Below are 13,227 nucleotides of genomic sequence, written 5' to 3' on the forward strand. Positions count from 1 at the left end.
ACCTCAGTGCAGTGGAAGCAGCAAAATCAATGTGGCAACGTGAAACATGGTCCATTTAGGTTTAAACATTTGGCTCAATTTCAATTAATCTTCTAGACCACAGTGAAATAGTCACTGTCATCCCTCTTGTATGACATTTAGAACCACCCTGACATTTCTCACTGGTGTTATACCAAGCACCTTTACCTGAAGAAAACAAAATGTTTTGCTCATGTTGAAGGGAAGTGTGCTGGAATTTACAACATTGAGAAAAATAGGAGAAATTAATTTTCTTTTTTTATTCTGAATGAGAGCAAGTAGGGGAAATCCAGAATTACCAGTGGCATGCATGCATTAATTGGTATCTTATGTTTGTTGTTACTGCTCTGCATGCCTTGTTTCTTTCCAGCTCTTGGAGATGTGGTTAGATACTACAGAACAGGGAGAACCAGCCCATGCAGCTCTGAGCCCTTGGCCTCCTCTGCCCTTTGGGATGCCTCTTTCCTTCAGTTCCTGAGCCCTTCTCTCAGTGGGGACAGGAAATCAAAACTCTGTCTGAACACACAGTGTCCTTGCACTTGGGATTCTGCTGCTGGCAGACCCAGAGTCAGGCTTTGCTATCAGGATACAGATCTGGGCTTGGATTTTGGTTGTAGAGGTGTCAATTTGGCCAGAAATGTGAGAGGGGGATCTCTCAGCTCAGACATGTGGCAGCAGGGGGTGCAGTGATCTCTCCCCCTTAACTCATGGGCACTGGTAGTGGAACCCTTCAAGGGAAGTTGGAGTTTTAGCAAATTAGGAGGTTTAAAGCTAAAGAAGTGGGGAGATTGAAAAAAATTTGTCATGTATTCTGGATCTTTAGTGTGTGATGTGAGATCATAAAGTTGGGGCTTGGGTATGGCATTGCCATAGGTTTGAGTGGGAGAAGGAGCTGCCTGTGGAAAACAAAGGGACAGTAGAAATACTTCCCAACAGTAGAAATACTGCAAAAGTTTCTAGTGGGGGTGTTGCCCTTCAGGGAAACTATCACCGTGGAAAGACTGTCCTTTAAAATTTGCAGAGAGCAGGTGCAACTCTCCTTCTGTCACATTTGCTAGCTGGTGCTTAGGTTGTGCACTGGTGTCACTGGTGTGCTGGATAAGCCTCAGCCAAGGCAGGGACAGGTCAGTGTGGAGATCTCCTGGAGCAGCTTCCTCCCTGGCCATCCAGGCAGGGGTTACAGGGCCAGCAGGGAACTCATCTGGGAATTTGGCTCTGCAGTAACACCAGCCCAGAGCAGACACAATCCACTTCCATGCTTATTAAGACTGGGCAAGCTGGTTTTGCTCAGCCACAGACCTTCCACTTCCACCTCCTTATTTAATAAATTAAAAATCAGCACTGTGATCTGATCACATCAGGTTCATGGACTGATCATAAAGAGCAGAGAGCATAAAAATCACAAAGGACCCAAAGAGCAGCAGGGAGGAGAAAGAACCTGCACATCAAAGGCAGGAACAAAGGAGAGGAGGTGGAACCTGGAACCCTTCAGAGAGGTATTGCAAACTCAGGGCAAGGTAGGGAGTTCATCTGGGTGGGCAGGGCAGTCCCTGTGGCTCTGTGGGGTCACATCTCCTCATCCTCAAGGGGATGGAGGGCAGGAGCAAGGAGCAGGGAGATAGTATAAATCTCATGGATCACCTTGGCATCAGTAAATCCTTCTTTGCAGGATGCAGGGCTGAGAACCAGTTTGAGTCTAACTCACACCACATGGGAATCTGGTCCAGACATTTTGGATTTTTCTGTGTCATGGTCTTTCTCAAAAATCTTCCTTAATTCTCTAAGTGCTGTCAGAGCCCAGGCCTCTTCCAGAAGAGTCTCCCTGGCATTGCCACTGCTCCTGTGCCAGTAGCATTGTGGGGTAACACTGGTTTGTGACTCAGGGATGGATCAGGAGACCCATGGCTGCATCTAGCTGCCAGCAAACTGCTCAGCATCTGCTGAGAGCTGGCAGAGCCTCATTGAGTGCCCTCAGCCTCATGGGCCAGCAATGTCCTCACAGGCATTGGGCCACCACCACCAGTGGCAGCACTTCCAAACTTCAGGTCACAAATTCCTGGCTCTTTGTATCTGGGGCTGCTGTTTCAAAAGAGAAGAAAGAACCTTTTGTATGATACCATCACTGTGTTCTGATGCTGAACACTGTGATAGAGCAGCTGATTGTTTAATTGCCCACTTAGTTCAAAGTGTGCCACCTTTGAGTCCAATTCTTTGAGTCCAGTTAGGGTTGTATCATATCTACTTGGGCATGAAAAAATTGTCTTGCCTTCAAAATTCACACAGTGACACTACCTGTGCTCTAAGTCCTTCCAAATTCCTCCCATAGTTCATAATTCTAGAATTTGTTATTGCTATGCTTGTACCTCAAGGAAGGGTCCTCCTCTGATCTGGATGCATCAGGATCTCTTGCTTTATCACCTCTGTAAACATCTGCCATGTCTCTGGAGAAGACCAGTGCTCTCCAGACCCAACCTTGTGTTCCCCTTTCAGCCTTCCCCTGAGGAGTTACACAGCTTTGGCTGCTCCTGGTCTGCTAAGAAACATGAGCTGTGTGGATGTGCGTGGGTGTGGAGGGGAATGAAGGGTGGAGCTCCTACACATCCTTGTGGCTATGCCTTCCATCCCAGGCCCCATGGCTTCCCACATCTTTGAAGCTTCATCTTGGTAGGGACACTGATCCAGTGAGGTCTGTGGTGTGCATTTTTGGGTTGGTGTGCAAGTCAATGCCCTGCATGGCAATGAGGGTGTGGGAGATGAGAAGGAAGATGAGAGCAAGGTGCTCATGTGTGCACAACGCTGGGCAGGGCTGTAATTGGTGATCCCAAAGGGCAAACACTGCAGACACAGCAGGGATATTCACACAAGGATGCTTCCAGATTAAAGTGCCCTGCTCTAAAGTTTCCCTCATGGACAGCAGATTAATTACCCTGCAACACCTTTAGAGGGGTGGATGCTTGGTCCTGTGGCCCCAACAGCAGAAGTTCTGCCTGGAGGGATGAGGGAGCTCCTTTGCTGCCCTTGGTGCTCTGAGGTTACTGAGAGCTGGTTCAGCCAGCTGTGTAACTCCTGAGGGAGAGAGGGAGGGATGTAATTCCTGAGGTGGCTTGAGGGATGCAGGGAGTGCTGGGGGAAGCTCCCCACAGCAGGGAGGGCTTCATGTTCTTTAATTTTCTCTTGTACTCCTAACTCTCCACTGAGGTGTACACCACCATCAAAGTGGGTGCCTGTACCTCTGCAGGTCTCGGGGGCCTCTGAGCTGGTTGCTGTTTTGGCCAAAGCAATGGGAACTCCTTGCTAAACCACGAGCTCTTGTGTTCTGACCCAAAAATGCAGTGACCAGTTGTGCTGAGGAAAGGTCAGGAAAATCCAGTCTCCATCAAGGAGACCAACAGCCCTGGAATCCACCTACCCCTGCCAAGCCCTCTGGGAGCATCTGGGGTTTGACCACTGCTATAATGAGTAAATGTTGTACAAATGTAGTTCTGTGTCCTTGCTGGAGGGGTGAGAGATAAAGCTGTGCCTGAGAGAGAGTCTCAGGTCATCTTTGAAAACTAAAGAGCAAGGTAATCAATTACCACAAGCCTGCCCGCAGGCCTTCAGCGAATCTGGCTCCTTTCCATAGCAGAAATAATAGCAATGTCCTTTGCCAGGTAATTTTCCAAATGATTATTTTAAATAATATGTTGCTGTGATCCAGCAAAAGAGTTTGGAGATTTATGAGAGCGTTTGTCTGCGAGAGGAAGAGCAGCCGTGAACTCTGCGGGCTGGCAGCGAGCAGCACGGGGCAAGAGGCACATCCAACACTCCCAGAGTGTCTCATTGCTCAGGTCCCCTCTGGGGCTGGAGAAATGGACACAGGGACACACATCCCATCCCTCAGCACTGCCTGCCAGCATCCCAGGTCACCAGGCAGATGGTGCTGGAGCTGCTCTGAGCTGGGAGGATGCACGGGGGGTGGTGGTGATGGATGGCTCCTCTGCCTTCCTGGGACAGCTCTGCTCAAAAGGCAAAGGATGTTTGTTGGTCCTGGATCCATTGCCCCTGCCTGTGGTAAAAGCTGAGACAAAGCCCTGTTTTAACAGCAGCAGTGGGTGCAATATTTGGCAATACATTTTATTTCCTGGCTTGGAAATGAAGATCGTGGCTTTGTGTAGAAAACAATCCAACAAGTCTTGGAGAATATGTTCTCATGGGTGCTTCAGGTTACTCTGGCCATTTGCCTGCTTTACTTTATTTTTTAAAAGCAGAATTAGGATACCTTAATCCAAGGTGGATTTTGTCATTTCTTGCCTGTTGTTGGATTTGGGAGAGAAGGGAGGGAACATGCAGTTGCTTCAGGATCAGCAGATATCCTATGAACAAATAGCTTGGCTCTTCTTCCCATTAACTGGGACCCTGAGCAACTGGGTCTGGTGGGACATGTCCCTGCCCATGGCAGGCATGTTGGAACTGGGCTACCTTCAAGGTTTCCTCCAAGCCAAACCATTCTGTGATTAAATAGCCTGTGATGGCTTTGTCAGTGTTGAGGAGGTGCTTGTAGCGGGATTTGGCAGATGATACTGCCAGAGTGGAGTCAGTGAAAGGAGCCTCAGTGGAACTGAGAATCTCTCCTGTTGTTTAGGAAGGGAAAATAGCACATCCTGACAGAAACATGTGGCCAAAAAGTGCATGTCCTCATCATCATAATGGCATTTTGTCTCTTTTTCTCCCTCCAGGTTACCTTGCACCCCGAAACCTTCCCAGTGCAGGCTTCTTCCCGTTCCTGCAGACGGTGCTGTGTGATTCCGATGCCAGGTGTAAGGGCACGCCATACACACCAGAAGATCTGCTGCCAAGGCTTAATGACATCTCACCCCTCAGACTGTAAGGGAATCTGAATATTTCCTGGTGTTAGGAGGCATAAACAAAGCCTGTTTTGAGGGGGAGGGAGCATCCCTGCATGTCTGTGTGTATGTACAAGTTTGTCCACAACAGATATACCTCAACTACCTGTTCTAAGAGATGTCTGACACTTAGAAAAGAGAACATCAGCTGCAACTGGACACTTCAGAAATAATCACATTAGGGACAGCTCTCAGTATGTGTCCACTGATTCAGGCTTGAATCTTCTACTGAAGGGAGTTTTGCTCCCTGAGAAAAACTCTTCAGCTCACCCAGATCAAAGCAAAGGAACATGGTTTTGCATGGCTGTGGGTTAGATCAAGTGATAAGACTTGCCCCAAGAGCAGCCCAAAATGTTGATCTGCCACTGAGAGGGATCAGTTCAGGATACTTTGGCTGGAAGTTTGGATGTTAGTTCTGGAGCAGCTGCTCTTTGAGCACATCCTCCAGAATGGGTGTCCTCTCTGCAAGCCATCAAACATGTTGGGAAACACATGAAAATGCAGAAACAATTTGTGCCCACAAAAGCACAGAGATTTGCAGCATGGAGCTGGCTGGGCATGTTTTGTTGGAATGTCCATTTGCTGAAATGGAAATGTTCACTGGGACCATTTCAACTTCTTGATGTTCCAGTTGAAGTCAAGTAGGATTTGCCTTGAGGCTTGCCAACCAGGGTGGTTTCTACACCTTGGCTGCCCAGTTCTGACAGACCCCTGGGGAACATGCCATGCTGAGGCCTGGCTGCTTCATGGAGAGCTAAAAATCTGGGCATCTCACAATGGCCCTGGTTACTTATCTTTGCTTTTAGGTGAGAGGCTGCTCCATAGTCAGAGTCTCAAATCCCCCCTGGTGAGAGGCTGAGATTCTGAAGAGCTAAAATGGGCCCACCATCAGGCAGTCCTGAGGTTGGTGGCTCCTTAAAGATCCTCCCTAGTGCAGAGGGAGTCATTTCCCGGGCCAATTCAAAGGTCAGAATCTCTCCATGGGTGGGAAGGATGACTAAGGATGTGGGCAACTGAAGTTGCACAAGGTGAATCCTAATTAAATTCAAGGTCATGCAGCAGAAGAGAGGAGGAAAGGCAAAGCCACATGGAGACTGGATGCCTGGATTCACAGCTCTGTTCCTCAGTGTCATTGTTTTTCCCTGGGCATGTTAAACAATGGTTCATTTGGGGTATTGAAATGAAGAAATGGGAGCTTCTAGTGCCAAGGCTGGAGGTCTTCCATGGGTTTGAATAGCCACAAATCCTCCTTGCTTTCTGCTTTTGGTTTCTGAAAAGCTGTTTAGGAAGTAAGTGGTTTTTCCTGCCAAATGAAAACCAAAGGATTTGGCCAAATTTTATATCAAGAACATGAGTTATTAACAAGCATCTTGACTGCTTTTGATGCTTGAGATTATGTGTGGGAACTATCATTATAGATATGTGGCCATTCCTCCCCTTGCATGGTCAGTGTCAGCCTTGGTGTGTCCTACAAGGAAAACCACCAACTATTAAGTAGCCACTCCAAAACTAGCAGGATGCAGCAGAGTCTAAAACCTCAGGAAAAGATTCCTTGGGAAGGGGAAAGCTCCAGATGAATAGGTGCAGCTCTGCCTCAGGGGTGCAGGATCCTCATTGATGAGTTTGTCACAAGGTGTTTGAGCCATGGCCCTTCACTACCTGGATCTGTTGTTTTGTAATATTCAGCTAATCCAGGCTGTTTCTCTCCTCTCCCATTGTGCAACTCACTGAAGCTCTTGTTAAGCTGTTTTATAACTTCTCCTAGAACTATGTATAACCAGAGGTCAGCAGGGAAAATGGGCAAGGTTCTCCCCTTTGATTCTGTTCCTCAGAGGCATTTACCAAGGTGTGCATGGTAACGTTGCTTGAAATTTCCCTTAATAAAAGGGAACCAAGTCCAAAAACCAAACTCAGCAACCTGTTCTCCTGTAATGGAAGGATGTGTAAGGTCCTGTTGTCTGGAAGGATTTCTTGGTAAGGCCACACACTTTATAGCCATGGAGTTCTGTACTTTTGCTTCCCCAAGGGACGTGCCAGGCCTCCAGAAGGAACCAGGCTTTTGCATAACCCAGATTTCAACACACCTGCCATGAAATCCAGCCACAGATACATGCTGAGTTAAAGCAGCAAGTTAATTATATGAAATTCTGGCAGTTGTTACAGTTGTCTCTTCTTTTTTTTTTCCTTTTTTCTTCTTTTCTTTTTCCTCCCAGCAAGCGCAGGAGCTCATCCAGTGTAGCCAAGGACAGGCAGCCATCACCATGGAGTGCAGAGGTTCCTGAAAGCAGGAGTGCTTCACTGGGTAGGTTCTCACTGCTCTTTTGAAGATCTCTGGACAGAGCTGCAGTTCTTAGAGCACTGCTGAAATGATTTATGTGTTTCATAGAGGCACGTGACATTAGTGTAAATTCTTGGGGACAAGTACAAGTAGTTGTAGAAAGGACTTTGGAATTTGGCCAAGAAACCAGGATTAAATGGTTGTGTTTCACAGGAGCAATGCAAGATCACAGATTGATTGGACATTAATTAGAGACCTGGCTGTTTATGGAATATTGCCCTTTCACTACCCACAAATTCTCCATAAACAGCTTATGATTTTTTTTTTCCAAATGTGTTCTTATCCACAGTTCTCCAGCAAATAAGTTGTCTTCTGTGCCAGAGTGGATATTTATTGTTGGTGATGTTCTCCTCTGATGTGATTCTCTTTCCTGAAGGAACTTTCAGCCTGAAAGTTTCCATAAAATCATTACAATTATTATTTATTGATGGTAATGGCTGGTACAATCTGCAAGCCATCGTGATGGATAGTCCTTTCTGCAGGGAGCTCACGATGAAATGAATGATTACAGATTTGCATTTGCCTGTTCTGCTCCAGCCATTCACTGTTCCAATTAGCATTCCTGCCAGCACCCTCCGTGGTGCACAGACAGAAAACGGCAGAATGCAAAAGGGACCAAGTGCAGAGGCGTGGGGAGGGGAAAAACAAATCAATGAACAGTTATGGGAACTATTGACTCATGCTGATGGTCAGGGAGGAACTCAGTTCTACATTTTATTTAAAAGTAAAATTTAAAATGATAGGTCATGGCCCCATATAACAACTTACAGTGTGATGCAGAATTTCATTATATCAGAAAAAAACCCTAAAGTACTTACAGGTAGCCATTGGCTGTATCTTTGGAAACAGTTTGATAATGCACCCAAAGCTGTAGGTAGCTGTCCTGTGTCCTGCTTTTATGTAGCAAAGAGGTTTGAAAAGCCATAAGTGAAATAGTGTTTCAAACTGTTATTGCAGCATTTGGGGATTTGGTATCTCATGGAGAGAAAAACCTTCAGAATGTTTCATCACCATCCAACTTGACTTCCAGCACCCACACATTCAACAAGATCTTCAATTTTGGGAAGGTAAGTCTCTATTTGCATAATAGCTGAGTATGAACATTGTGTATTCTCATATTTAAAGAATTAGAAGCTCAAATTACCAAGACACAGCTTTTATTGCTTTAGGATCACCCTTATTATGTGAATGAGCTTGATTTTGGAAACACAGTGATTGTGGGTGGATTTTTAAGCTTTGTGGTGAATTTTTTATCCTCTAGGCAGAAACCAGGCAAACCTTGAGACATAATATCGTGAAATACAAAATATATATAAATATCCTGAGATACTTTGTTCAGAACTTGTGGAGTTAAGATATTTGCAGTATATTTTCTTTCTTATGAAATTAAAAATATTATGTCAGAGGCTTTGACATTTAAATATTTATCTGCCCATGCTAGTCCTGCGGTGGCATCAGAGGCACTGTGTGTTTATTGTATAGGTATTTAATATTTATAGAATCTATTCCTTTGTAATAGAAATTTGTTACAATGCAGTGGACACTGCTTTTGTGGTTTGGTGTCAAGGCCTACAAACACTTAAGCACACATTTCTCTTTGTAATAGATGAGGAACTTGAAGGGTTTTAGTGAAACTGTTCAGCTGTTAGATCTGTCCATGCTGCAACCACAATGCTTTTCATTTACTGCTATCCCTTAAAAATGTCTCATCACTGCATTTAGCACCATCCCAAACACAATATTGCTTTGCAGCCCCCCTGAATGTTTGTTGTTCTTCCAGAGGCAGCCCCAGCACTCTACTGCAGGGAGCCTCAGGGCCCTGCTGTGCCAGCTCTTGTCGCGGTACCTGGCACATCCCGGTGCCACGGGAGGGAGCATGGCAGCCAACATCCACCACACCTTCTGCTTCACCAACTCCTCGCTTCTGGAGGCCTTTGCCCAGGAGTTCAGGACCCAGCTGTCCCAGGTGAGTGCCTGGGACCTTCCCTGGGGGCTGCAGCTGGGAGCTGTGGAAGTTCAGGCACATCAGGCAGGGTTTGGAGCTACCACACGGCCCCTTGTGGGCAGGAGTTGCTCACCTCTGTGCCCAAGTGCAAGTGGGGCGCAGTGAGGATGAGTGAATTCCTGTGCATGGGGTTAACCCAGAGACCTCCAAGCTGAGAACATGGCTTGGAAAGCCAAGGGTCATCCAGCCATCAGCTCATGGCTACCAAGGGTTCTCACCATGCCTGGGCCTTGCTTCTCCTCTTTCTTTGCAGGTCAGTAGAGCAGCATGAGGATGTGGTGTAAATAAGAGTGTTTAAACCTTGGGAAGGCAATAAATTTAATTGTGTATTACCTCAGCAGTATCACTTCATCCAGTGACTCCTGCATCTGGTCCAACAATTCATGATTGAAGCAGTATTTGTCTTTGGGAAAGCAATAGAATGAAAGCAAATTAATCCTTTAAAGATAAAGCCTTCTTTTTTTTTTCTTTGCCAAGGTTAGGATTGATATTAATTTTCTTCTATTCCTAGTCTTTGGACTCTCTAGGACATTGTGAATTGTAGGGCTTGTCTGAGCAGAGAATTTATTGTACAACCTGGGGTGTGAAGGTAAAACAGTCACACTCTCAGTTATTACCTGTTCCTTGAATGTATTGTTTGCAGACATGCATGCAAGTACAGTGCCAGCTAAACAACATAGGTGTACCCCCCAGCAGCAAGGCTTCTGGTTGTTAAATAATTTCTTCTGGTTCTTAAAAAATTTCTTACATTTTTGTTTGTCAAGGTGCAGCACAACCCAGAGTACCAGGAGACTTTTGTCAACGAAATGGTCTCATTTCTGACACTCATCTCCCAAGTGCAGAATGACACCTCCCTGTGGCACCTGCTTTTGCTGGCCCCAGATGTGTTTCAGGACAACATGCAGCTGCGAGACATCATTGATTTCCTTCAGAATCCAAGCAGGTAAAACAGAGAAGGAGAAGCACTGAAAGCTGCTGGGTTTGTGTACTGACCTCTAAGGGCATCATCTTTCTTGAAAGAAAGGTGTTACCTTAAAAGCATGATTTGTTTGGGGAATGATGCAGCTCCATGCTAATGCATCTCTAAAGGTGTCTGTGGACTGTGAGCAGTGTGTTGTTTTTCAGTGACTCTTGGGTCATTCTTTTAATGGGAACTTAATATAAACTCTTGAATTTTCTCCCAGCCTGCTCAGAGGCACTGTCATGCCCTTGTGCAGATAGAAAAGCTGGTGAGTCACAGGCACTGCCTTTGGTGGAAGAAAAGCCCTTCTGGCTGGATGAAGAAAGCAGCCAGCTGCTTCTTTCCAGAATAGCACAGAGCCAAGTTCAGCTTGCTTTGGAACACCTCAAGCACTTGTAGGGGAGCCATAATGTTGTTTTTTAAAACTGATTTCCTAATCTGCTGCTGGGTTAATCTTTCAAGACTGGTCCCAAGAAAGCAGGGAAGAGAGGGAGCCTGGTTTTCTACCATATGGGCTTTAACACATCTGACTTGAAGAAGAAAGTGCCAGTTATGTACTTGCTCAGTGGTTATATGAAAAACAGAGCTGGCTTAACTGCATTATTTAACGGTACTGAAATATTTGATGCAGTTTGCACCTATGGCAATACAAATTTCTAAAATGGGCTTAGCCTTGAAATCCCTTTCCTGGGCTGTAGTTTGGCTTAACTCTTCCTGATCTCCAGAAGACACAAGTTACTCAAGATTAAGGGACTCTGTTCCAAATCATCTTCTGGATGTGTGACTGATCCTGCTTGTTACAGTACATGGAGGACACCAAGAAATTGAGTGTCATCAGACTGCTTTTTGTTTTTATCTTGCATACACGAGCAGTTGGGTTAAGATGCCAAAAGAAGTTGTAGAAGCTTTGGCACTTTGATTTCACCCAGGCTTAGAGGGACTCACTTTTGATCACTGGTGTGTTGCTGAGGCACTTAGAAACCTGTACATTTAATATCAAGGTAATTTTCCATGCTGCATTGTGAGACCCATGTGTAAGCTGTAATGTCCTTATCCTTAAAGGAGTCAGCAGCAATGTGGCAAGAATTGGAATTTTATTCAGAAGCATTTTGTTCATGCTGCTGTTTCAGTCACAGGATTATTACATTTGGTTGCATTTACTGGCTTGCAGAACCCAGCCTGAGAACCAGCTCTGTTGGAGTGCCCAGGGAGAATTAATATTTACTGTGCTGCCCTGCTTTGGTCTCCAGCTGCAGAGCTGGGGGAAGTTATCATAGGCACAACAAAGAGGCACATAGAATTTCATCACCAGAGCTGTGCAGTGCTTTTATCCCTGGCATCTGGCACTGTAAATGCATGAGTAAAGAGTTATTGCAAAGAGATTGCACAAATAGTACTTTTAATGATGCTTACAAAAGCACATCTTAGCCAGCCTGCCCACGTCTCTTACTCAGGCAGGACTGAACTCCTAAAAAAGTGCTGTACAGGGATTTTTTTTTTTTTTTGTGGTTGAAATATGAAGGTATAGAAGAAAAGAACTTTTGCTCGTTGTTGCATCTGTAGGAACCAAGTGATAAACACCACCAGTGTGAAACTGTAACTTCCAAGTCATGAATCCTATAGAAAGTTTAGCAGCAAATTTTATTGCCCACAAAAACCTGGTTTGCAGACTGATTTCACAAATGTTCCTGTTTGTTGCTGAAAGATAGTTTTTCAGCTAAGCATATAAGCTGAGCTTTTTCTCCACAGCCAAAGTCTGCAGAAACCCTGCAAGATTGAAATTAAAGGGCAGCAACAACACTTTTTTCCATGTTTGCTGCCTTCTGATCTGTGTGAGGTGCATCCATTTTTGGCAAGTCTGTGCCTGCCTCCTCCTTGGCTCTGCCATTGCTCAGCTAAATATGTCATTTGTAACTGGGTTTCTTCCCCTCTAAGACTCTTCCAAGCACATCTGCAGAATGAAAATGATGAGCACCAAGCCCAGGAAGCCTGCATGGAGACATTATGGTAAATTAGGAGAGAAGAGATCCCCAGTGCTCTGCTCTCAGTAGCAGCCTGTTCCCACAGATCAGTATGTATTTATTCATGCCACTGAGATCATTGTGTATCACCTGCACAACCTGAGGCAGGTGAGAGAGAGATATGGTGCATTTCAGTGACCCCACAGCTACAGTGAAGGCTGCTCTTTATACAGGAGAAGAAGGGACTAAAAATCACAGTGAAGTTTTCAGTAACCTGCACACCTGAGCAGGCAGTCCTTTAAATTAGTTCCTCTGTGATACAATATGCCTATCAGCTTGTTCCTTCCTAAGCCTGGAAAACATTCCTTGCTTCCCTGGCAGCCTGGATATTACAGCATGAAAAAGGAAAGAAGGAGAATTGGAAATGGTACCAGTTATTTGTGATCACTTCTTCCTTCCACAGATGTTTTCCCCCCTGGGATCCCTGCTCTCCCTGGAGCCTTGTTTCCTTGGTTCTTGGGGATTTTTAGGAGGGAATTCCCCTGCAGCAGTGAATCACATGGCTGCTGTGTCACCTGGGTGTTTTCTGGATTTTAGTGGCCTGTAAATTTTACATAACTCTGAAAAAGTGCATCTAATGGGTGCCACACGAGTGTTTGTGCTGATACACCACCATGGCTTTCCCTGGTATTTGTATCTTGTGCATGATCAAACCAATCATTAAAAATAGAGGTGATGTCTTGTCTGTCAGACGTTTTAAGAATGATAGGCTGTATTCCAGCTGTTTCTTATTAGAGCATATAAACCTGTAACCACAATTTATTTTCCTTTTTCCCCCCTCCTTCAGTGTTGTGCTGGGAGCTCAGAATGTCTCTGCATCTCCGGTGAGCGATGATAGATTCAAAACTGTTCAGAATGAGGTTGCAAATTCTCCACTTCCCATGAGCTGCTTGGAGCAAGGTAAGACTCCTCCATTGAGTCATATCTCTGCTGAAAACCTGTGGTGCTGAGGAGAAGCAAACTGCAGGCTAATGAGTAACCATACAGATTGCACACTGTTC

At 45.4% G+C, this 13,227-nt stretch overlaps 1 protein-coding gene across 2 annotated transcripts in view; it reads left to right on the forward strand.

Annotated features, from left to right (window-relative positions):
- The window catches only part of ABCA12 (ATP binding cassette subfamily A member 12), an 87,605-nt gene that overhangs the window by 15,840 nt on the left and 58,538 nt on the right, over positions 1-13,227 (forward strand). For both annotated transcript variants that reach the window (XM_074548036.1, XM_074548035.1), the window contains exons 3-8: positions 4,734-4,881; positions 7,115-7,203; positions 8,197-8,306; positions 9,020-9,205; positions 10,009-10,187; positions 13,014-13,126. In XM_074548036.1, coding sequence (XP_074404137.1) covers positions 9,116-9,205; positions 10,009-10,187; positions 13,014-13,126 — 382 coding nt within the window. In that variant the 5' untranslated portion in view covers positions 4,734-4,881; positions 7,115-7,203; positions 8,197-8,306; positions 9,020-9,115. The remainder of the gene's footprint in view (positions 1-4,733; positions 4,882-7,114; positions 7,204-8,196; positions 8,307-9,019; positions 9,206-10,008; positions 10,188-13,013; positions 13,127-13,227) is intronic.

The sequence above is a fragment of the Zonotrichia albicollis genome, chromosome 10, assembly GCF_047830755.1.
Source record: "Zonotrichia albicollis isolate bZonAlb1 chromosome 10, bZonAlb1.hap1, whole genome shotgun sequence".
In the NCBI taxonomy this organism is placed as follows: Eukaryota; Metazoa; Chordata; class Aves; order Passeriformes; family Passerellidae; genus Zonotrichia; species Zonotrichia albicollis.